The sequence below is a fragment of the Littorina saxatilis genome, linkage group LG5 (genome assembly GCF_037325665.1).
Source record: "Littorina saxatilis isolate snail1 linkage group LG5, US_GU_Lsax_2.0, whole genome shotgun sequence".
NCBI classification, from domain to species: domain Eukaryota; kingdom Metazoa; phylum Mollusca; class Gastropoda; order Littorinimorpha; family Littorinidae; genus Littorina; species Littorina saxatilis.
The window spans coordinates 37915220-37940475 of record NC_090249.1 but is presented as its reverse complement, the minus strand read 5'-3'; the positions used below and the strand labels follow the sequence as shown (position 1 = coordinate 37940475).

General features: G+C 40.9%; 2 protein-coding genes and 1 long non-coding RNA gene across 4 annotated transcripts; 2 read left to right on the top strand and 1 right to left on the bottom strand.

Annotated features, from left to right (window-relative positions):
* Positions 1 to 281: 281 nt before the first annotated feature.
* On the bottom strand, positions 282 to 9498 carry LOC138967053 (holocytochrome c-type synthase-like). Of its 2 annotated transcripts, none has more exons than XM_070339511.1 (7): positions 9348 to 9498; positions 7791 to 8013; positions 7106 to 7253; positions 6459 to 6579; positions 4878 to 4964; positions 2813 to 2966; positions 282 to 1238 (listed from the first exon to the last, which is right to left on the bottom strand). In XM_070339511.1, the coding sequence occupies exons 2-7, from the start codon at positions 8010 to 8012 to the stop codon at positions 1110 to 1112; spliced, it is 861 nt and encodes a 286-aa protein (XP_070195612.1). In that variant the 5' UTR covers position 8013; positions 9348 to 9498; the 3' UTR covers positions 282 to 1109. The 2 variants fall into 2 exon arrangements, with proteins under 2 accessions (XP_070195612.1, XP_070195613.1); XM_070339512.1 differs by having other exon boundaries at positions 7791 to 8018; positions 9348 to 9488.
* Positions 9499 to 14465: 4967 nt separating this feature from the next.
* Positions 14466 to 25240, top strand: LOC138967067 (uncharacterized oxidoreductase YjmC-like). The gene is made up of 11 exons (XM_070339547.1): positions 14466 to 14777; positions 15680 to 15868; positions 16723 to 16784; positions 16962 to 17015; positions 17933 to 18031; positions 18688 to 18753; positions 19431 to 19500; positions 19859 to 19977; positions 20714 to 20809; positions 22946 to 23056; positions 23397 to 25240. The coding sequence occupies exons 1-11, from the start codon at positions 14468 to 14470 to the stop codon at positions 23442 to 23444; spliced, it is 1224 nt and encodes a 407-aa protein (XP_070195648.1). The 5' UTR covers positions 14466 to 14467; the 3' UTR covers positions 23445 to 25240.
* LOC138967072 (uncharacterized) lies at positions 21523 to 22680 on the top strand. Its single transcript, XR_011455835.1, has 2 exons — positions 21523 to 22423; positions 22463 to 22680. It is a non-coding gene; the product is annotated as an uncharacterized lncRNA (long non-coding RNA).
* Positions 25241 to 25256: the final 16 nt, after the last annotated feature.

Here is a 25256-nt window from a genome sequence, read left to right as displayed (position 1 = left end):
AGTGCTAGGACTGGTTGGTCCGGTGTCAGAATAATGTGACTGGGCGAGACATGAAGCCTCTGTTGCGACTTCTGTCTTGTGTGTGGCGCACGTTATATGTCAAAGCAGCACCGCCCTGATATGGCCCTTCGTGGTCGGCTGGGCGTTAAGCAAACAAACAAACAAACAAACACACACACACACGGAGAAATCCATCACAATGACACCAGTGATTTTGAAGACACATATTCTCTCCCCCTCTCAAAGCCCACCCCTGGCACACACAAACACTCACACACACGTATTTTTCCATGTACTTTTTATTCATCACTCACGCACTCATCATAACCATCCAAAATACTGTCAATAAATTCCTATGTACAGATCATCTTCACAATGTTATTCACAAAAAATAAATATCCACATATGTTTCACTACATGTATGGGTAAACATAACACATTGTAGTTCTATAAAGCAGCTCTTCATTCAAGTCTAAATGTATAGCAAAATGAAAGCCACTAAATGAGTCCACTAAACACTAGCAGCTTTCTACGAAAGTGACTGTGAAAACATATATGAAATAAGTATTCTGAGGTGATCTAAAAAACTTGAAAAAATGTAAAAACAATCAGGAAACCAATTCTTAATTCAGTAATTCCAGATTTCTAAATGGGAACTTTCATCCCTACTGATGGACACTGAAAATAAAAATACTACAATGAATTGTGTAGTCACATCATATCACACAATTCTGTTACAGACATGTTTTAATAATACGAATGACATGAACTTGTTGCTTATTTTACTGCACAAATCTCATGAAAGTATTATACCCACTCAGATTCTTAGTGATTTTGCTGAAAACAAAAGTACAATTTTGTGAGCAAATATACCAGAAAAATGGTACAGCTCTTCTCTTTTGCCTTTTGAAAAATAAATGAGGAGTGGGGGAGAAGGGTGATCAACAAGAGAAAATGATGATCTTTAGACATGGATCCAAATGCAAAGACAATGAACTAGCAAGCTGGAGAATGAATGGGAAGAGGATGGGAGGTGAGGGTTGGAGGGGGGGGTGAGGAAGAGGAAGGGGAAGGGGCGAGATATGGGGGAAAGAAAACCGTCTCTCAGATCACGATGACTGCTGGTTACTATCGGAGGCGGGTGGATGTGGCACTGCTTGACCAGCAGAGGGTGTTTTGACGTCAGAACCAGTTCCCGTTGTTCTCATATACCACACCCTCATTCGGTCACCAAACGCCTGAGACATAAATAGCAACATTTTATCATGCAGTCTACAAAAGCAAAAGCAATGAAATGCAAATTGGCAGTCATTAAAATAAAACCAATTGTGTCAAGGTTACTCTAATCCTATTCTGCATATACCATCAGAAAAAGACCCACAAATCTTTCCATTTTCAGAGCACGTTCACGTCATCGTTTATAAGCAGTTTGGAATAGACGATGTTGAGAAATAACTCTGTAGGGTTTCCATGGGTTGGGATAGAGTGAATACTATTGATTTTATCCCCGAGTACGCTAGTACTAGGGCTCAGCAGACTTTAATTGTGTGTCTGTCTGTCTTTCTCCACTTAACAGCTTATTGCTGGGAAACTACTGGGCGCAGTTCGTTCAAAAGTTGATACACTAACTTGATAATAGGTCCGATTGATCGTATTAAAACTTCATAATGTTACCTGGGACCTAAATGCGAAATAAACCACAAAAACGACTTGGCCGTAGGAGGAGTTCACACCGGCGGGGCAACACGCAGCCATTGACCTGATAGAACAGTCGAACGCGTCACACAAAAATACGTCATGACAAAGTTACACGCAAAGCGAAAGAGACTTTGACGTCATTTACTTTTGTTCGGAATTTTCCGTCTGTTCCTAGCTTGTCAGTGAAGACCTGACGTGAGTAAGCTTACCCAAAACGTCTTTGTTCTCTATTCTCATTGCAGCTGTGAAATAATCAGTCTTGTGTCTCGGTCGTGTAGGTACAGAGTTTGCTTCTGCAATCATTGTGTTCGTGTTGATGACGGCTTCATAAGACAAAATAATAAGCGAATCTATCGCGAGGAAGACGTTTATGTACAAATCACCGAACCCAACCCATTTTTTGTGTGCATTTTTCTGAAGAATAAACTGCATGTGGTTAATTTCATCCGTTTAATGCTTGTCGAAACATATCTGATCACAGATGAGGTCGCAGTTTGTAGGTTGAATCTATGAATCGGCCAGAGATAGATCTGCATTTCTGGTCAGAAACCAACATTCACACCACAGACATTCCAAACATTTATATTTATTGAGCAAGCCAGTCCGAAGAGTACTCAGGTCCAGCGCGAGCGTTTTTTATTGAGACAAACTTTCCCACATAGCATTATAGGCAAAACACTAGCGCAGGACGTGTCTAAAACACGTGGACAAGGAACATGTTTGGAAAGTTTGCCTCAATAAAAGCAAGAATACTCACTCTTTCACAACCCATACAAACCCGACAGAGTTATTTCCGGAATTAATCTAAGAAACAACCAGCTGAATTTACAGTCACGCTGCACCCATGTCTTCATAGCAACAGTTTGCATCAAGATCAGTGTCCGTTTTAAAAGGTCTGGCAAAGTCTTTGAATAATACTCGTGATACAGAACACTTTTCTCAGCATCAAGTTACTTACTTACTGCCCGTTATGCCGGTTGCCATGTAGGGCAGCAGCATCAAGTCACACTGAACGCAAAGTATAGACAGCTGCATAGCAGGCTGATGATACACATAATATTCAAGACTGATGAAATGGAAGAAGAAGAAAGAAAGAAAGAGCCGTGTAACTGACCGTGAAAGAATCCAGTGCAGGTCGGACATCCAGCAAGGTAAACTGGTAGTTTCTCTTGTCAACTTTCCCACCATCGTAGTAGTCGATGATGTAGCGCACCTCCTGTCCATTGCGATCAATGATCCAGTCGTGGCGATCAAATGGCAGCTCATACCTGCAACAAAGTTAGAAGTACTATTTTGTATTGAAAATCTGAAATGATTCAAAAGTTACATACACAGAGAGAGGGAAAAAAGTGTGACTTAAAGATTAGGATGACATGCACACCACTTTGTGTAACACTTGTTAACTATTATTTTGATAAGGTGTACATAGGTAAACAACAAAAAAAGATAATAGCAGATCACTAAATAACTTGCTCAAACTTTCCTGCACACAAATGTGTGCTCTGACAATGCTTACCAATAAATCTGCTGCTGTTATTGATTGTTAGGAACACCTCCGCAAGGCAAGTTTGAACAAGTTTAACCACAATTGTTTTCAGAATGCATTTCTGGTAAAAAATAAAATAATAAAAAAAACACCAACGGTACCAACTGTACAAATGTGTTTTTCATGTCCGGGCACTTGTGCATGAGCGCACTTATGTGAAACATGTACACATGCCTTGATGAGCAGGTGTGTTACTGGTAGTGATCTGCACTACATTCAAAGCCAGGTTGCAACTGTGCCATTTGATTTAACAGATGTCTTCAAGTATTATGTCCTGTAATCATCTGATTTTAAAGCATTGATGCTGTGCAGGTATTGTGTTCTAAAATCCTTTGATTTTCCATATCTGTTTATAAGTATTTCTCCAACGTGTTTGCTGGATCAGCTTATTGGAAAGAGAAGACCTAACACATGCTAATAATTCAGTGCTAAATAATTGCTTTAGAAAATTCTAGCTTGTGCATGTGCTTTCCCTGGGGATATTCATTCACACTTTTATGTGCCAAAGTGCCACTCCAAACTAAATGACCTTTCAATCAAATCAATCAATATGAGGCTTATATCGCGCGTATTCCGTGGGTACAGTTCTAAGCGCAGGGATTTATTTTTTATTTTTTTATGCAATTTATATCGCGCACATATTCAAGGCGCAGGGATTTAAGTTTATGCCGTGTGAGATGGAATTTTTTTTACACAATACATCACGCATTCACATCGGCCAGCAGATCGCACCCATTTCGGCGCATATCCTACTTTTCACGGCCTATTATTCCAAGTCACACGGGTATTTTGGTGGACATTTTTATCTATGCCTATACAATTTTGCCATGAAAGACCCTTTTGTCAATCGTGGGATCTTTAACGTGCACACCCCAATGTAGTGTACACGGAGGGACCTCAGTTTTTCGTCTCATCCGAAAGACTAGCACTTGAACCCACCACCAAGGTTAGGAAAGGGGGGAGAAAATTGCTAACGCCCTGACCCAGGGTCGAACTCGCAACCTCTCGCAAGTGCGTTACCACTCGGCCACCCAGTCCTTTTGCAATGCACTACAGCACCCCGGAACCAAGCATAAATAAAGAATGGTTGGTGACCGCCGTTCCATTAAATGTCCCTTGCTTAGCAGAGCACAGTAAAATCAATACAATCCACCCAGGCTGTTGGAATCGGTAGTATTGTTTGAATACTTTTTTTAAAGAATGCCGGAATGGTATCTCAGTATGTTGCATATTGATCGTGCAGCCTGAATCAACAATGAAATCAAAACTGTATTCAAACTCAAACAACAGAATTTTTTTCACCCGAGGAAGAAATGATAGCAATCAATACCGTAGAACACACAAAAATCAATAGTTCTGCAAACGCTTTGGTGAACTATTCATAATCCTGTGTGTTCAGGATCATGATCTAAGGGAGGCAACACTCTCCAACCACAATTAGCCAAAGGACTTCACCTGAATTTGAGGATTAATCCCCCCAAAATACCAGATGTCTACCAAAATACAGACCTCCTACTGAGTGCTGCAAACGAATTTTAATAACATGACTTCAACAAACTACAGCTGAATGAATCCATGAATGGCAATGAACAACAACTACCAAGGCTTGACGTGAAATGCATTCTCAACTCACCCAAGCCAGTTTCGAATGCGAGCCCTTGGAGAGTAGTCCTGAGCCTTGCCCCCAAACCTCTTCAGCTTGGGCAGTTCACCTCCTTCTCTGCAGGAAAAAATCCTCATGCACTTCATTTTAAAACGAATAAGAAACAAGTCACGTAAGGCGAAAATACAATATTTAGTCAAGTAGCTGTCGAACTCACAGAATGAAACTGAACGCAATGCCATTTTTCAGCAAGACCGTATACTCGTAGCATCGTCAGTCCACCGCTCATGGCAAAGGCAGTGAAATTGACAAGAAGAGCGGGGTAGTAGTTGCGCTAAGAAGGATAGCACGCTTTTCTGTACCTCTCTTTGTTTTAACTTTCTGAGCGTGTTTTTAATCCAAACATATCATATCTATATGTTTTTGGAATCAGGAACCGACAAGGAATAAGATGAAAGTGTTTTTAAATTGATTTCGACAATTTAATTTTGATAATAATTTTTATATATTTAATTTTCAGAGCTTGTTTTTAATCCGAATATAACATATTTATATGTTTTTGGAATCAGCAAATGATGGAGAATAAGATAAACGTAAATTTGGATCGTTTTATAAATTTTTATTTTTTTTTACAATTTTCAGATTTTTAATGACCAAAGTCATTAATTAATTTTTAAGCCACCAAGCTGAAATGCAATACCGAAGTCCGGGCTTCGTCGAAGATTACTTGACCAAAATTTCAACCAATTTGGTTGAAAAATGAGGGCGTGACAGTGCCGCCTCAACTTTCACGAAAAGCCGGATATGACGTCATCAAAGACATTTATCAAAAAAAATGAAAAAAACGTTCGGGGATTTCATACCCAGGAACTCTCATGTCAAATTTCATAAAGATCGGTCCAGTAGTTTAGTCTGAATCGCTCTACACACACACACACACACACAGACAGACAGACACACACACACACGCACATACACCACGACCCTCGTTTCGATTCCCCCTCGATGTTAAAATATTTAGTCAAAACTTGACTAAATATAAAAAGAAGAAAGAACAAAAGATGTAATACATGGTGATAACTCCCTCACACGGTACCACAACTGGCCAATCAACCAATTTAACACTTTCTACCCCACCTATGTTGAACCCCACCTATGTTGACCAAGTTATTTTTAGCCGAGACCAGCTTCGCTGCAGCAGGTCACTCAGAATTGTAGTAACTCTGTTGTAACTGTGTATCAACATGCTGGAATGCAGGCGTTAAAGAAACTTTTACATTACACTCATTCCCACGGCTGTCAGATTAAATCCCAGAAGAAAGTTGCTCCCACTCTCAACAGACATGCTTGACAGACAAAGTGATAAGTATAAATAGATAGTCAGGTCAATACCCCCCCCCCCCCCCCCCCCCACTAACAAAAATGACAGGTATAGTAAGACAGTCAGGTCTACTCCCCTCTCACCCCCTCCGACTCTTCGCTCAGAACACAGAGAGAGAAAATGCTAGACAGAGAGACAGAGAGAGTGAGAAACAGAGTGAAAGAGAGAGAGAGAGATGACAAACTGTGAAGAAAGCTAACCCCTCACAATGACATGGTCTCTCCACTTACTCTGCATGAAGAGCCTCCCACTTGAGAATCTCCTGCCACGCCTGTTCATTGTTGGCATTATGAATTCTGATGATGTGGTCCATGTCATTGGGATTCACATCTTCTTCCTTCCATCGCCAACCTGGTTATCACATTCAAAAAAATATTGTTTGTCTACTGAATAAGTTTGGAATGATTACTTTGTGTCATACAAAATCACAAGCCTTACAAAATCTGAACAACCAAAATCTGAAATCAAAACATTAAGTGAACATGTGGTGTCCAACAAAAATACAGACTGTGTCTGTTTCTAGCGACTGTCTACAGTTGTGATTGAGAAAGGGGCAGGATAAATTATCAAAGAACCAAAAATAAATTTTATCGAAATCATCTATCAGGCCCTGGACTTGAGAACTAGCAACCACAAAAAATGGACAAGCACAATGATAAAGAACATAGCCTTGTATATGGCAGACCACTTAGATAATGTTCTATTGTACTATAGCTCCCACTCATAAGGATTAACAAATAAGAAGTGAGAATTAGATCACTCAGAAAAATAAACAATAGACCAAGGCCAAGGGACAGTGGAAGGTGCATGAATGTTTCCTCCAGCGACTGGCTTTAACATTACAGATACATGAACCAGAGTTATAAACACAATGTACCTTTGCGCAGCATGGCATTCCAAAACATTTGTTGTGAAGGGTAGACCCAGTTCTCATCAACACCAGACTTTGGGATGGTAGACTTCTCTCGCTCTGTGGGCAGCGCGAATGGCTGATCTGGAGCAGGCCGCTGGTTGGGTGCTGGCATCTGCATGCAAAACATTATAATTATGAGATGTACTCTGCAGTACAGATAGACATGCATTCATGCACAAGCATGAATAGCTAACTCTGATGTGTATGTTATGCAGTGTGCACTCAATATGATACCCTTTTCCTTTGAAGCCACGCTTCGCTGCCTATTGCTTGTTGATCACTGACAGTTTTTGGAAAAGATGTGTGTTTTCCTAAACTCACGCGACCTTAAGCCAAACCCACATGACCTCAATCAAAACACATTTTCAGAAATCATTGCCGCAACGAATTGTGAACTCCGATGAGAATATTTTCAAAAGAAAAGGGTATCATATTGTGTACACACTGCATACCATACATATCATCGTTAGTTATTCGTCCCGATTGCAGGTTAAAGACGATCGGCAGCATGGTACTTGCTTCGCCTCATTTTGAAAAGCTTGTATCAGTATAACTAAAAGAGGCTCTTAGTCTACCACACCGCTTCAAAATCCTGGCAGAGTTATTTCCAAGCATCGTATATTGACAAAATTCACCAAGTAACACCAACCATGTTGTCTGTGTTGAAAGCCTCCTGGCCTGTACCCTGCCTCATGGGACATTCGCTGATGATGGTGGTACTACCACTAGTGGGTGCAGCTGCTGTCTTCTGGTGCATGGGGCATTCTGAAGGTGGCTGTGGTGCAGCATTCTGCTGGTGCATAGGGCAACTGCTGGGCGGTTGCGCTGAGGTTGCTGCAGACGCTGCTGCAGTGGTGTTTGCTGCTCCCATCCTACTTTGAAAAATCACAGAAAGATGCTTAAAGTGTTCATTATTTTGTATTCTGGAATGGCATCAGTGCAAAATTAATTATTGAGAATGACAGTACCCATCTATTTAAGGTCAGTAACACAAAATCAACATTAATTTAACAGTTTAATACTGACCATGTTTACATAAGGCCAAAAAACAAAAAAAGTCTGTTTACAGTATCCCGACCGACCCTATTTTTTCGCGCGACCCTAGACTTTTTTTTGGCATTTGGGAAAAAGGGGGGAAAAATAAAAAAATAAAAAGATTTTTTTGTAAAAAAGTCTGTTTTTTGGCAAAATAACCTACAAATTGTCATTTGTTGGTTTGTGCAGTGCAGTTGTTCTCCTCTTTATCTGTTCTATCGTCTTTCTTCTTCTTTTTTGTGTGTGTACTTTTGTGTTTTTGTGCCTGAAGAAGACCCTTAGGTCGAAAACTCGCTGTTATTCGTTCCGTGTTCGTCATTTTAACGTGAGTACATTGCTCTTTCGTCTCTTTATTGTTCCCTCTCACGTGCAGTCGCCATTGTTTAATACTGAAAAATCTGGGGTTTTTTAGAAAAAAAAAATCCAGACCTACCGACCCTATTTCTTTTGCCTATGTTACCATAAACAGACTTTTTTTTTTTTTGGGGGGGGGGGGGGGGGGGGGGCCTAACATGATGTTGAGAATCTCTGATGAGATTCATAACGGATATAATGGCCTACTGCACGACTGACAATGACATGCTTCATATGAATTAATGATATGATATGATATGATATGTTGACAGACTGGTACTTAGGCTGTTGAGCCTTTGTCTGATCTTTTGATCAGTTGCTATCCTAGCCTAACTTTGGGCTAGGTATTCAATAACCACTTGTCCACACTTTCTTTCAGACAATAGATCTACAAAGGGTAAAAAGTCGCTAATTCTCTGTATTTTGAATCATCTTTGGTCACTTCTCTTGTAAGTTCAATTCCTGACGAGCTAACATTAACAATAACAACATAAATAGTTTGACTGTTTCATAACTTTCGATGTCAACTTCAGCAATGAAAACATTGGTGGCTAAAGAACAAAATAAAATATATACAGGCTTACTGTGTGCAGATTAATTATTAATATAATCTCTTTACAGCATTTGCGAATTTTAGTTTCACAACAGGCCAATTCTAATGTTTCTGATACCCTTCAAATAGTGTGAAGGGCTCGAAAAGTCTGGAAATTAAATAACGGACACATAAATCCACCAGAAAAATGTTCGTAAAGGCATCAAAATACGGGATCAAATGATGTCTTTTCTAATATCAGTTGTAATCTCCTGAATTTGTTACCTTTTCTCTGTGATGATATCAAGTAATGAGTTGGAACAGAGCAGCAATTTAGTAAACAAATCCCTCCTTCGCCTTTCTTGTGCGGATCTCCTCGTGTGTTTCGTTCCCCTTCACCCTTGACCTTAAAGTTCCGGTTGCGTAGTTTTTCAGTTTGGTAACTTCACGCCAAAGAGCACACGCATAAAGAAGGGACGTCATTCTACATAATGGCTATTGAGCGCAAAGTTAGAATCCGGGGCAGAGTTGGAATAATCGGGATTTCCCAAAACCTCATTTGATTTCCCACAAAGCGCCGCATTTCCGGAAACGAGCTGCCTCGTTCTAGAAATTTTTTTTTTTTTTTTTTTTTTTTTTCCCCCACTCTTTGGAATCTGCAACCCTCCACAATGTGACATAATGGTCAGCCTAAATGAACGTGGTCACAATATGGAAGAAGAAGAAGAAGAAATGGCAACCCTTCGACTGGCACAAAAAAGTATACCCTTTTCACAGGTCATGAATAAGGTATATGAAAAAGCAAGGTCTTATACAGGGGAAGTCTTGAATTGGGGGTGTGGGGGTACACTGTGTAACAATTCTCTCAGTGACACTCAGCGCCATTCTGATAAGCATCGCTCCACGGCTATTGCCAGTTCAGTGTCTCTCTGTCCGGACGCTACAGTCATACGCGAATCTATCAAAAAAAGAATACAGAGTTATCTCCCATATGTTTTTCGCGAGCACTGATCTAAATTTGAGATCAGTGTTCGCGAGACGTAAATGCCGGATTGCAGATTGGCCGACTTCGACAGTGATCTCCGTTCTGTTCTTCACAGTTATGATAAAGACATAGTTCTAAGGTCAAAACAAGTCGAAATTTTGGGACTGCTGCTAGAAGGAGACCGTAATATATGGTTTCATCACTGTCAACTGGTTACAGAAAAAAACGTCTGCTCCAGTGAGCGCCGAAACCAAACGGTTGATTATCACGTGACACTTTTGCCATATTTAGAGTTGTTTGCACAGTAAATACAGCCGCAAAAAATAGCTTGCTTGAAACTGTCTTACATATCAATTCCTTTGTAATTTAAAAATTACAAAACACCATGAAAAATCATTATCGACGATCGCGAATCTGCTTATATCAATAACTAGATGAATACCCGCTTCGCCGGGTACGGCTGCGCCGGGAAGAAGTCGAGCCGAATACCCGGCTGCGCCGGGGACCCGGCTATGCCGGGTGTACGCCGGCTTTGCCGGCGCACCGCACGGAGGAAGGGAGATAAACGCGGCTGAAAACACTGGAGAAAATAAGGAAGAGTTACTGGGAATGGATCCAGAGAAAAACCAAAATCGGTTCAGCGCTGCGCGCTGAGAGCACGTGTTGAAATATCTCATCGACCAGGTTGTGTCCGGGGTGAACCTTAATATGGCCACCAAATTTGAAAGAGATCCATTGAGAACTTTGGCCGTGCATCGCGGACACACACACACACACACACACACACACACACACAGAGACACAAGTCGTATATATATAGAGATTACAAAAAGTTCTAAATATGTTAAAAAAAAAATCGGCTTCCTTGCCTGACAAGGAAACTCAAGGCATCCTGTCAGGGAGAGAATGAGCCGAACTCATTTTGACCTGACTTCAGGATGACTCAGCGCATGCAGCTAGCTAGTTGCTGCTGTCTCGATCTATTTTGAACACAATGATTTTTTTTTCCAGAGTACTGTAGTGTTAGTTTGTTACAGCAGGCTGAAATCATCTTTAATTTGAATCAACATTTTGCAACAATCAATCACATCAACTGATATAGCGCACAGACGTTTCAAGAGCCTAGATTACCATGCAGTGTCAAGAGCCTACTCAGTAACGGGACGTAATGCTGTCTCTGCAGTCCAGAGAGACTGTGTGAGTGTTGGGCGCAAAGTAATAATCCGGGGCAGAGTTGGAATAATCGGGATTTCCCGAAACCTCATTTGATTTCCAACAAAGCGCCGCATTTCCGGAAACGAGCTGCCTCGTTCTAGAAATGGCAACCCTTCGACTGGCACAAAAAAGTATACCTTTTCACAGGTCATGAATAAGGTGTGTATGAAAAAGCAAGGTCTTATACAGGGCCCGGGAAGTCTTGAATTGGGGGGGGGGTACACTGTGTAACAATTCTCTCAGTGACACTCAGCGCATGCAGCTAGCTAGTTGCTGCTGTCTCGATCTATTTTGAACACAATGATTTTTTTTCTCAGAGTAGAGTGTTAGTTTGTTACTACCGTAAAATCCCTAGCAAACGCCCAGTATCTAGCAAACGCCCACCCCCCACTTTGGGCCAAAAGTTGTGCAGAGGGGTCACTACCTAGCAAACGCCCACCCCGGTTTTTTGGGTGTTTTTTTCGGGAGAGAAACGGGCACATTCCACCTCGCGTCCTACCCCAGTTGAGAGTACCAGACAATGTGCGTTTGTATGCATCCACAAATGGATGGATGACGAGGAACACCACCCTGACCTGGATTCAGCGTGTTCTTAGGCCAGCAGATGAGCGTCGCCTCCTACTTCTGGGCTGCTACAGAGCTCACAAGACCCAGGAAGTCAGAGAAGCGGTTGCCGCACAGCAAGTTGACTTGGTCTTTGTGCCTGCAGGCAGCACAGCTTTAGCCCAGCCAGTCGATGTCGGTTTTGCCAAACCTTATAAAGATGGCATCAGAGACTGCTTGGTTGAATGGACTGGGAAAAGCAAGACCACCGACAGCTGCTGGCAACCTCAAGCAGCCTGGAAGTCAAGACGTCATCAACTGGGTCAGCAGGGCGTGGGAGAACATACGACCTGAAACGATCATTACGTCCTTTCTCAGGTGCGCAATTTCAAACGCCATGGACGGTTCCCAAGATGATGAAATACTTGAGTGGTTTCCAGATGAAATCGGCGCTATCCTGCCCGCAATCACGGCAATGGAGATGCTCCAGAAGAAGCTGAGAGTGGAGACGACAGTGAGGGGCGGGGACTGATGTAGCTCAGTCGGTAGCGCGCTGGATTTGTATCCAGTTGGCCGCTGTCAGCGTGAGTTCGTCCCCACGTTCGGCGAGAGATTTATTTCTCAGAGTCAACTTTGTGTGTAGACTCTCCTCGGTGTCCGAACACCCCCGTGTGTACACGCAAGCACAAGACCAAGTGCGCACGAAAAAATCCTGTAATCCATGTCAGAGTTCGGTGGGTTATAGAAACACGAAAATACCCAGCATGCTTCCTCCGAAAACGCCGTATGGCTGCCTAAATGGCGGGGGAAAAAAACGGTCATACACGTAAAAATTCCACTCGTGCAAAAAACACGAGTGTACGTGGGAGTTTGAGCCCACGAACGCAGAAGAAGAAGAGACGACAGTGAAGACGATGATGTTGACTTGGAAGGACTAGAATGAGCCACGGATCATCAACCCGACCAGATCTCCAAACAAGAGAAGAAACTGTGTTTGTGCTGACGTTATTCTGAGAATTTAAAGAATCAAGGTCACTTGTGTTCTTCTTTTTTTCTATCCCAGATCGTTGATCTTAATTTGTGTAAACAAACGGTGTGTTTATTTTTCATTAAAATTGCACAAATCACATGGTTGTATCACCTTTTTTTTTATCACTTTTTTTTCTCGTGAAAATGTGATGACACTTTATCTTGCAAAGGGGTGTATACCTAGCAAACGCCCACCCCCTACTTTTACCCGAAATCTGTGCGGAGGGGGGGTGGGCGTTTGCTATGGATTATACGGTACTGGCTGAAATCATCTTTAATTTGAATCAACATTTTGCAACAATCAATCACATCAATATAGCGCACAGACTTGCACATCACGTTTCAAGAGCCTAGATTACCATGCAGTGACAAGATAGGCTCAGTAAAGGGACGTAATGCTGTCTCTGCAGCCCATAGAGACTGTGTGAGTTTAATATATAATCAGTTAAGACCGTGAGTAAAAAATTATTACAATCGATAGTTACCAGTGAAAAGTAATATCGGAACACTCTTGTTGTGTTTTTGTTGTTGTAAAATGTAAGATCTGAAACGTTAAAAATTACGTAAAATTGGTGCGTTTTGGTCGAGTGGGATGGGTCGTGGAATTGTGTTTGTTACAGCCCGCCGAAGTTATCAAAAGTGTTTTTGCTTTTTGTAATTCGGTTGGTTTGGTGCGTTATACAATGCATCTGTTTTTTTAAGGGCTAAGCATTGATCACTTTAAAATACAAGGATCATCATAGGCCATCATGACTTGTGTCATTTTACATCGCATTCTAAGAAAGAGCAGAATTCAACAGCTCACTATGCGCGCGGTACATTTCTAGAATCGCGTAGCGCAAAGTTGGAATTCCTACAATGGCGGCCATTGTTGGAATTCCAACTTCTTCTTCTTCTGCGTTCGATGTTGTTGGAATTCCAACAAAGCGCAGGTCATTTCCGGAAAAGCACCAATGACGAGATGGGTCGCAACACGAGTTTAATATATAATTATAATCTGAGTAAAAAATTATTACAATCGATAGTTACCTGTGAAAAGTTATATCGGAACACTCTTGTTGTGTTTTTGTTGTTGTAAAATGTAAGATCTGAAACGTTAAAAATTACGTAAAATTGGTGCGTTTTGGTCGAGTGGGATGGGTCGTTCAACTGTGTTGTTACAGCCCGCCGAAGTTATCAAAAGTGTTTTTGCTTTTTGTAATTCGGTTGGTTTGGTGCGTTATACAATGCATCTGCTTTTTCAAGACTAAGCATTGATCACTTTAAAACACAAGGATCATCATATGCCATCATGACTTGAATCATTTTACATCGCATTCTAAGAAAGAGCAGAATTCTCACTATGCGCGCGGTACATTTCTAGAATCGCGTAGCGCAAAGTTGGAATTCCTACAATGGCGGCCATTGTTGGAATTCCAACAAAGCGCAGGTCATTTCCGAAAAGCGCCGATGACGAGATGGGTCGCAACAATGGCTTTTCAATTCAAGACTTCCCCTGTATAAGTCCTTGCTTTTTCATATACCTTATTCATGACCTGTGAAAAGGGTATACTTTTGTGTGCCAGTCGAATGGTTGCCATTTCTAGAACGAGGCAGCTCGTTTCCAGAAATGCGGCGCTTTGTTGGAAATCAAATGAGGTTTCGGGAAATCCCGATTATTCCAACTCTGCCCCGGATTCTTACTTTGCGCCCAACAATGGCTGTGCGAATGTGTCGGCTGCTACGAGCAAAAGTTGCAAAGAACGCAAGTTTTTATCCACCTAGAATAAGTTTCTGCACCAAGTCAGACGACTGGCCAGTTGTTAAGATTCAAGATGTCGAAAGATTTATCGAAGATTGTATGACGAAAGTTGGCACGCGGTCTGCACATGCCAAGAGTTTGGCAAGCAATTTGGTTGCAGCTGATCATAGGGGACATTACAGCCATGGGTTGAACAGATTAGGTTTGTTCTAGATAAGACATTTTTGTGCTGCTTTGTGGTGGTGGTGGTTGGGTGTGTGTGTGTGTGTGTGTGGTTGTTGCTGCTGATTTTGGCGTTCTTGCTTTGAGTGCTGCTATGAGGTAAGAGAGAGAGAGAGTCTCAGAGAGAGAGAGAGAGAGATGCTCTTTGAGGCAGGTTAGAGGGGGGAGGGGGGGGGGGGGAAATCAAATACCCAAAACTGTAGAAAGTAATGTAGAGTGAGGTCCACAACAGTTTTCATTTTTTGACAATGGCAAACACAGATTCATAAGGAAATGATAAAAATCCTTTGATTTTTGCACACATGGACACATCCTGAGAGAGAGAGACTGACTGACTATTAGGGTTTAACGTCCTCTTAGACCAACTGGTCTATATTGGGACAGGTATTGGTACGCTGAAGATATGGTGTGATACTTTGATTCGAACAAGCCCGCTGTGGCTGTCTTCTTCGACACACCAGCATTGGGTTTGTCTCGTCAAAGTATCGAAATACGATCATGATAATCAGAGACGAGAGATGATGTATGCGTGTCGTTGTGTTTTCCAAGCCCTGAGACTTTCGCTGTGAACGTGGGATCTTTTTCGTGCGCATGTGTGCACACGGGGGTGTTCGGACACCGAAGAGAGTCTGCACAAAGTTGACTCCGAGAAATAAATCTCTCGCCGAACGTGGGGATCGAACCCACGCTGATAGCGACCAACTGGCTACAAAGCCAGCGCGCTACCAACTGAGCTACGTCCCCGCCCGTGAGAGAGAGAGAGAGAGAGGGAGAGCTGTGGCATTTAATCTGCAAGATGACTTGTTCAACATCACAGAGTTTTTGTTGAGAATGTTTTTTTTAGCCGTAAATTGTCTGTTGCATGATCCTCCTTTATTCCAGACATGTATGTCCATGACATATCTTCGAGAATAACAGTGAGTGACTGTGAACCCAAGATTCTCAGTGAACGTGCAGCAACAGCTCATGTTGATGGGTGCAACCTGTTGGGACCAGTGGTGGGAGACTTCAGCATGCAGCTGGCTATCAGCAAAGCAAAAACTGCTGGTGTTGGACTTGTGACTGCAAAAAGTAAGTACTTAGATACGGGTGGTTATGCAAATAGTAAAAGAAAGGCAGGGGAACACATTTTTAATGTGTGTAAAAAACATAATGTTTAGTGAAGGATATTGCCTATTTTATTTTATGCATAGGTCATTTATATGTGGACTGGGTGGCCGAGTGGTAACGCACTTGCGCTCGGAAGCGAGAGGTTGCGAGTTCGACCCTGGGTCAGGGCGTTAGCAATTTTCTCCCCCCTTTCCTAACCTTGGTGGTGGGTTCAAGTGCTGGTCTTTCGGATGAGACAAAAAATCGAGGTCCCTTCGTGTACACTACATTGGGGTGTGCACGTTAAAGATCCCACGATTGACAAAAGGGTCTTTCCTGGCAAAATTGTATAGGCATAGATAAAAATGTCCACCTAAATACCCGTGTGACTTGGAATAATAGGCCGTGAAAAGTAGGATATGCGCCGAAATGGCTGCGATCTGCTGGCCGATGTGAATGCGTGATGTATTGTGTAAAAAAAATTCCATCTCACACGGCATTGAATATGTGCGCGATATAAATTGCATTAAAAAAAAACTTTAAAAAAAAATGTACCCATGGAATACGCGCGATGTATTGATTGATTGATTTATAAAATGCTGCTATACATCATGAGGAGAGATAGACAAATTGTCAGACAGACAACTTTTTAGATTGTTCAGTTATGTTGTAGCTGGGGAAAAGCCATACTCGTTTACAAGATGATCTACTCGGGGTGGAAGGTACTTTTAACTTGGCTTTTTCCAATTTCATTTTGTTGATACAGTGGAACTCCCTATTTATGACGAAGATAAATTCAAGGTTCTGTTTTCATATTGTGTTTTCTGTTGTTCCAGATTCCAACCATTACGGAATAGCAGGATGGTACGCTATGCAAGCTAGTGAACAGGGTTTGCTGGTGAGAAGAAAACTTTGTAAAACTTAGCCTTGAGCTGGTCTAGTTAATAAAACTGAGTTTATCATGTATATATATGTTTACCATTAAAATATGCAGTGCTGAGGCATTCATATGGTTTTGGGGTACAAAACAAATTATAAAAATAAACCGAATGTCGATTTGTGATTTTTGTTGCAGGGGATGTCAATGACAAACACTTCACCACTGTCAGTACCAACTCGAGGGCAGAAGGTGAGTCAAAAGAATCTCACTAGTGAGCATCAATTTGTGTACAGATAGTTCTTCTTCTTCTGCGTTCGTGGGCTGAAACTCCCACGTACACTCGTGTTTTTTTGCACGAGTGGAATTTTACGTGTATGACCGTTTTTTACCCCGCCATTTAGGCAGCCATACGCCGTTTTCGGAGGAAGCATGCTGGGTATTTTCGTGTTTCTATAACCCACCGAACTCTGACATGGATTACAGGATCTTTTTCGTGCGCACTTGGTCTTGTGCTTGTGTGTACACACGGGGGTGTTCGGACACCGAGGAGAGTCTGCACACAAAGTTGACTCTGAGAAATAAATCTCTCGCCGAACGTGGGGACGAACTCACGCTGACAGCGGCCAACTGGATACAAATCCAGCGCGCTACCGACTGAGCTACATCCCCGCCCCGTGTACAGATAGTAAGGCAGGTTCTTTTTTCCCAAACCTATTTGTTGACGTTGGATGCTACAGTGGTACCTGTGATGATAGGACAACCTTGGGACCTGTCAAAAGTGTCCCTACAAAGCAGGTGTCCTTTCATGACAAGTATATTTGGTCAAGATAATAGACAAGGTGACAACAAACGGTGTCCTTCAGCAGGTACAGCTGTACTCCTTTGTACAGCAATGAGCGCTTCTGGGGTGATAGTGCGAGACAATTCATGTGATCTTGCCGCGAGGTTCCGCCTGTTTCCAGCCGAGAGAAAGAAGGGGCATAACCTCACCAGAACCGCCCATTGCAAGGTGAAGGAACGTATGATAATGATAAGTTTGTGCACATCAAAACTTTGAAGGCCAGCCCACTGAGTCAAGTTTGTTGAACTTTGTTTTAGTCATAAAATGTCAGGACTCCAGACAGGTAATTTTTCACATTTAAGACAACTTTTCACCAATATTTCAGCCAACATTGGGAACTAACCCCATCAGTCTAGCAGCACCAGCAAAACCAGGAGATGACTTTGTCCTGGACATGGCAACCACCACTGTAGCTCTTGGCAAGGTGAGTGCACATTTCTTTCAACTCAAGAATTCAGTGAAATGGCTTTGAAATTCTTTAAATCTTCGGAACTCAGATGTGTCCTTGCTTTACAGATTATTGCTCTATCAGTTAAAGTGTCAAAGCTGTAGCAACAGTGTTGAAAGTGTTAAAATTAGTTGAATATGGTGTTGATCTATGTCTGTGTCAATTAGTGTTTGCAGTTGATCTTTACCTTTTTGTTGAAGGGGATAGAGTGGAGGGGGGGGGGGGGGGAGATTTTGTATAACAGTATTTTTTCTTTTGACCAGCTGAGGAAAAAATGGCATTGATCAGTGATTTACTAACAACACACAAAAAGGAATAATAAAAAATAAACAAAAAATAAACAGTTGTACCTGCGATCAAAGGATACCAATGGGATCAACAAAAATGGCCCCATCATTGCAGGTGTCTTCTTACTACAGGTACATTAAGGTAAAGTTAATAGACAAAGGGACAACAGAAGATGTTCTCTCCTGACAGGTGTGAGGAGCCTCATGTTGCAGGTACATGTACCACTGTAGATAAATGAATGGAGAAATTAAAAGCAAGTGAGAGTGCAGGAAATGATACTTGTTTTCTTTATTACTGCTGATGTTCATTAACATTTATCACTGATATCAGCATATTATTTTCAGATTGAACTACATGATAGGAAACAGATTCCCATTCCAAACAGCTGGGGAGTGGATGAGCAGGGAAAGGTAAGAACTTCTTCTTCTGTGTTCATGGGCTGAAACTCCCACGTGTAGGTTTTTACGTGTATGGCCGTTTTTACCCCCGTATGCAACTGAGGGGAAAAAAAAAAAATTCTTGCAAAAACTTCTATTTTTCGTCCAGCACTTCCTAAGATTGCATTCTGTCAACAACAACAAACGATGACGGCGAAAAACTCGTCGACTTCGATGGTGGAAAAGCATGAAAGTGGCCATTCTGTTCGCTTAAATCGGTGACTAATTCATTTAGACGACCTTGAGAGCACGTCTAAATTATGTTGCCAGTTTCGGCGGTACATGCGTGTAGACGCCACTCGTGCAGATACTGTGTAACTGGCGGTAGGCGGCACACACTGTTTACATGCCGCCTAAACGTTTACACGCCATCCATGCATAACTCCCCAGGGCGTGTTCGACTGTATTTTTTGTAGTTTTTTGAAATTTTTATTATATTATTATTATTATTATTATGAACATTTGTGCGCCTAATCTAAATATAGCCCTAGGCGCTTACAAAATATAAAATACATAGTGAACATTATACGAAACACAAATCGACACATTATATGCTTCTTGTGGCTGTCAATGTCTGGATAAATTTGTTTCTTCTTCTTCTTCTTGTCGATCACTGGATAAATTTGTTTTATACATTCATTCTTTTTCAGGAAAGCAATGATCCCAAGGTTGTCATAGATAAAGGAGGACTCATGCCCTTGGGAGGTTCTGAAATGACAGGTATAAATGTCACACTAAAAATGTGTGTGTGCGTTTGTGTGTGTGTGTGTGTGTGTGTATGCATGTGCATGTGCATATATATGTGTGTTTGTGCATGTGTGTATAAGGTTAGAGAGGTGCATGGGTGCGACTCAAAAACTGGATGAAAACAACAGAAACCATTTTTGGTAAATTCTTCATCAATATTTTGTCAGCCTATCGCTGACCTCTTCAGGATGGTATAGACCATATTTATATTCAGAAGTTATGGTAATATCAAGCTACTGACTGCAAAATGCGCTCTGTGATACTTCATTCCTTACGCGGACAGTTCCCGATGGAAGAACATGGCAAATATAAATAAGATTATCTTGCACAGGTGGATACAAAGGATACGGGCTGGCGATGCTGGTGGAGATACTGTGTGGGATCATGGCTGACGCTGACTACGGCCCCAACATCCGCAAGTGGAGAAACACTGACAGGATAGCAAATCTGGTATGCCATACATCTTCTTCTTCTTCTTCTTCGTTCATGGGCTGAAACTCCCACGTTCACTCATGTTTTTGCACGAGTGGGTTTTTACGTGTTTGATCAAAGGAAAAATAGGACCGTGGTACATGAGTCAATATTGAGAGATGTTTTTAATTAACCAAAAGCGTCCCTAGAGTTGAGGTGTCCTTTTATGTCAGGTATAGTGGTGTGAAGTTGTGGTCAGCAAGCTGTGTTCTTTATTTACAGGTGTCCTCTTTTTAGAGGGGTCTCAGGAAAATTACTGGTGCCCCTGGTTGCCTTGTGTAGCTTGTTCACGGAAGAGAAAATTACAAGATTGCAAAATTTAATTTTGCAGTACATGTACTATGTAGTCTGTTGTGATGTTTATTTTTACTTTTTTGGTTCCCTTAACGTAAAACTTACATTGTAAATTTAGTTGCATCTGTGAACATTTTGGGATTTAGACTGATTACAACAAGAAGAAGAAGACTGATGACTTGCATGATATCAAGTTACATGTAATGTGGATGTTAGAAATGACATTTCATCAAAAAGTATAGTGCGCTCATGTGCAGGATTGATACAGTGACCTTAAAAAAAAAGAAAAAAAAAGGAGAAACATGTTTTGTAATGCTCATTTTAGCATTACTTATTTGATCAACAATGTGCATCAATTATTTGTTGGTAAACATGTCCATCTTCAGTTGTACACTTTTTGAAATCATTGTTTGTGTTTTAGGGACAGTGCTTCCTGGCCATCGATCCAGAGTCCTTTGCTCCTGGCTTCAGGGACAGAATGGCTGACTTGATGCACACCTGTCGAACTCTGCCACCAGTATGAGATGATTATTTTAAATTATCAATAGACACCTTTTCCACATTGAAGCTTTTGTACATGATTTTGCTTTTTTTTGGTGTGCATCCCAATTCACATTCAGAAGAGCTTTGCTCAACTTAAAGTGTTGCTGTTCATGTTGGGGTTGGTGATGTTGTGGTGGTTAAGGATTAAAAAATAAATATATATACACACACAACAAATCATAGTGAACGTTTCTTGCATGAAAAGGAGACATTGAGTTTTCTTTCTTTTAAATAGTGGAAGTTCTTAAAAAAAACGCCTCTGTGCTTGAAACAGTGCAAGAAGATATCAAATAACCAAAGGGAAGTAATCGCTCTTAATGCATACGACATGTGTAATAGAGTAAGCGAGAGTTGTACGGAACCTTTTCTCCTGGCACCTGAGAGAATAACAAGCATTGAAATGAACAAGCGACTTTCATCCTCAAAAAAGGATGATCACCGCAAGCTCATATGCTCATCATTCTCCAAGGCACGTACACAGTCATATACAAGAATCCTTTTTTGAGGATGAAAGTCGCTTGTTCATTTCAATGCTTGTTATTCTCTCAGGTGCCAGGAGAAAAGGTTCCGTACAACTCTCGCTTACTCTATTACACATGTCGTATGCATTAAGAGCGATTACTTCCCTTTGGTTATTTGATATCTTAACATCGCTCTGCCTCATTCCGTTTGAAATTCTAACTGATACTTTCGAGGCGACCCAGTAACAATGTGTGTGTTTGTTCTGTTCAAAACCAGTCTTGATCTAAGGACTAAGTCCGGTCGAGAATAAAAGCTGGTTCTTGTATATGACTGTGTACGTAGGTGTTAGTTGGAGTGCCTTGGAGAATGATGAGCATATGAGCTTGCGGTGATCATCCTTTTTGACTCACATGCGAAGCAAAAGTGAGTCTATGTACTCACCCGAGTCGTCCGTCCGTCCGTCCGTCCGTCCGGACGTCCGGACGTCCGGAAAACTTTAACGTTGGATATTTCTTGGACACTATTCAGTCTATCAGTACCAAATTTGGCAAGATGGTGTATGATGACAAGGCCCCAAAAAACATACATAGCATCTTGACCTTGCTTCAAGGTCAAGGTCGCAGGGGCCATAAATGTTGCCTAAAAAACAGCTATTTTTCACATTTTTCCCATTTTCTCTGAAGTTTTTGAGATTGAATACCTCACCTATATATGATATATAGGGCAAAGTAAGCCCCATCTTTTGATACCAGTTTGGTTTACCTTGCTTCAAGGTCAAGGTCACAGGAGCTCTTCAAAGTTGGATTGTATACATATTTTGAAGTGACCTTGACTCTGAACTATGGAAGATAACTGTTTCAAACTTAAAAATTATGTGGGGCACATGTTATGCTTTCATCATGAGACACATTTGGTCACATATGATCATGGTCAAGGTCACTTTGACCCTTATGAAATGTGACCAAAATAAGGTAGTGAACCACTAAAAGTGACCATATCTCATGGTAGAAAGAGCCAATAAGCACCATTGTACTTCCTATGTCTTGAATTAACAGCTTTGTGTTGCATGACCTTGGATGACCTTGACCTTGGGTCAAGGTCACATGTATTTTGGTAGGAAAAATGTGTAAAGCAGTTCTTAGTGTATGATGTCATTGCTGTCAAGGTCAAGCATGTGAGTCGTATGGGCTTTGCCCTTCTTGTTTGAGGATGAAAGTCGCTTGTTCATTTCAATGCTTGTTATTCTCTCAGGTGCCAGGAGAAAAGGTTCCGTACAACTCTCGCTTACTCTATTACACATGTCGTATGCATTAAGAGCGATTACTTCCCTTTGGTTATTTGATATCTTAACATCGCTCTGCCTCATTCCGTTTGAAATTCTAAGTGCAAGAATGTATGGCTGTATGAAAACAAATCTAAAATGTTTAACGATTCACAGTAAACATAACTCTGTTCAAATCAGAAGCCATTACACATACACAAGAAATTGGGTCTAATTTGTAGCACAAAGAGTTTTTCAGGTGTTGTTGAAAGAAGAATTGTGTGTTGTGATTTTTGTGTGTGTAATTGTTTCTCTCCATGCCCCAAGAGTGCCAATGATATTCATTAAACCTTCAAACCTTTAAACCTGCAGAGTGTTTATTTTTAGGCGCCAGGAGAAGAGTCCGTGCTGGTGGCTGGTGATCCGGAGAGACAGCATATGGAACTGTGCCGGAGAAAGAGCGGGATACCCTATCACCCAAATCAGATACAGTTTGGAGTAAGTTCTGACATCTTTTTCTGCCTTTTTGCAATGTACGTGTCCTACAATTCAGATTTTATTTGAAATTAGAGGATTTTGAAAGAGTTTTGCAGGCAAAATTGAATATTGTTACAAACACAGAAGAGATTCACCCCCCCCCCCTTCGACACACACACACACACACACAAAAGATCAAAATAAGACAATGGTGACAACAAAATTGAAGTGGGGTTTCTGTGGGTATGCGTGCATATTTTCAAGTGGATGAGAAGATTCATCATAAATGTCAACTTTTTGTTAAAATTCACAAACAGAAGTTTGAACCTTGACAATAATTCTGATTTTGTCTTTCTTTCAGAAACAACTGGCAGAACAGCTTGAAGTCACACCAATGAAGGCACTGTGATCAGTTCCCTCTGCTTTCCGAGCATTAATCAGCATTGTTTAGTACAACATATATGCAGTTGATTGCAGATGAATATGGAAATCTTGACCAGCAGATAGCTTGGTGTTTAAATTTGATAGGTTTTGCTATTTGAGACAATGCAGTGATTTTATACTAATTGTATGAATTAATCAATGATATCTTAAGCTGGTGTTAGTCATTAGCTGATAGCTTGGGGTATAGATGTGATAGGTTTTGCTATTTGAGACATCAGTGATTTCATGCTGATTGTGTGAATTTATTTTGAATATTTTTAAGCTAGTTTTAGTCATTAAGGATGTTGCACTTGTTCGAAAACCACAGCAAGTAGTTTGAACTGTTAGATGTTAGTCATGATAGGCTATAACATGGCAAAACCATCACCTTTTTCAGGCATGGGAATTCCAAAATAGAAAAAACTCTGAAAATAGGCCGAGGTCCAGGGGCCGCCTAGGCCCTGGTGGGGCACATGGGCAGAGTCCCGTTGGGAGGACCAGGGGGGCAAAGCCCCCCGGAAGGAAAACAAATTTTAGCATTTTAGACCAATATTTTGATAGTTCTCGTGTAAGCAAATAATGAATTAAGAGACAATAGTATACATATAATTTAATTTACCTTTTTTTTGCCGCGGACAATTTTTTATTTTTGCTGAAACGTAATTTATTTCGCGGACAATTCCCATGCCTGCGTTTTATCTCTAGATAAAGAAACATCAAGGAAACAATGTGTATGATTATGCTCTTGATCACGTATTTTAGACATCTACTCACGTAGCCATCATCAATGATTTAAAGTGACAGTAATCATTTAGAGTGATTCATTTTTCTTTGCATCTATACTGTTAGTTAGCTTGTATACAGTCATCTGTTTGACAAACTCGGAATGGTGCTCAACTACTAAATTTGAAAACGTGTATACATGTATTACTTTGATTCTTATTGATGTGCTTTATTTTCACCTATTAAACAGAAGAAAGTAAGTATATACTTACGTTTGCTCATATTCTCAAAGACAGAGACTTTTGGGTGCATGTATTTAAAATTGTTCTAGGTGCTGAAATTCATCACCTTTTTGTGTGTGTATCCGAAGGTCAATTTCAGATAATTTACAACTTTTTTGTGGTATTAATAATTCGAAGGTCAAATTCATATAATTTACAACTTTTTTTGTGGTATTAATTATCTGATTTCCACATGGACCGGGTGTCATTCTTGTAATGCAATATTAATTGTACAAATGTTTTTCCTCATTACAATGTGCAGGGCTTTATCACTATCACCATGATTTCAAATCCGGGTCTCAGCAAAGAAAATATCTCAAAGAGTCAACTTTGTGCAGACTCTTTCATGTGTCCAAACACCCTTGTGTGCATGCTTGCGCATGATAAAGATTCCAGGCTCACAGCTTACAAGTCTCAGGGCTTGGAAAACAGGAATACATACATGCAACGAAAAAAACTGGGTAGAACAACTCTGTTACTGCACGCTATCCCTAGGGATAGCAGCCATAAGCAATAAATATACTACATACTAAAAATAGCACGATGCTGGCTTTGACAGAAAGTTTAAAAATTAATATATATACATGATGAATGAATTCTTGATCTCATGTGTATGATGTGTTGAATGTTACTGTAGTATTTGATGAAGGTGAATTTAAATGAAGGTGATTTTTTACTTGATGTAACCTGTGATAATAAATAAGTATAGTGATGTGCATTGTGCACGAGATAAAGATGGAGACAATAAATTTACTTTGGAATGAAAACATGACTTCTCTCTCTCACCTTTTCAT

Bases quoted from the DNA above. Each gene is read 5' to 3' on its own strand.
- LOC138967053 (XM_070339511.1), bottom strand. From the start codon at position 8,012: ATGGGAGCAGCAAACACCACTGCAGCAGCGTCTGCAGCAACCTCAGCG. The intron at 6,580-7,105 runs GTACATTGTGTT...TGTGATAACCAG, and splicing joins GAATGCCATGCTGCGCAAAG to GTTGGCGATGGAAGGAAGAA. The intron at 1,239-2,812 runs GTCAGTTACACG...TTTATGTCTCAG, and splicing joins CTGCACTGGATTCTTTCACG to GCGTTTGGTGACCGAATGAG.
- LOC138967067 (XM_070339547.1), top strand. From the start codon at position 14,468: ATGAGGTTTCGGGAAATCCCGATTATTCCAACTCTGCCCCGGATTCTT. The intron at 18,754-19,430 runs GTAAGAACTTCT...ATTCTTTTTCAG, and splicing joins GAGTGGATGAGCAGGGAAAG to GAAAGCAATGATCCCAAGGT. The intron at 19,978-20,713 runs GTATGCCATACA...TTTGTGTTTTAG, and splicing joins CTGACAGGATAGCAAATCTG to GGACAGTGCTTCCTGGCCAT.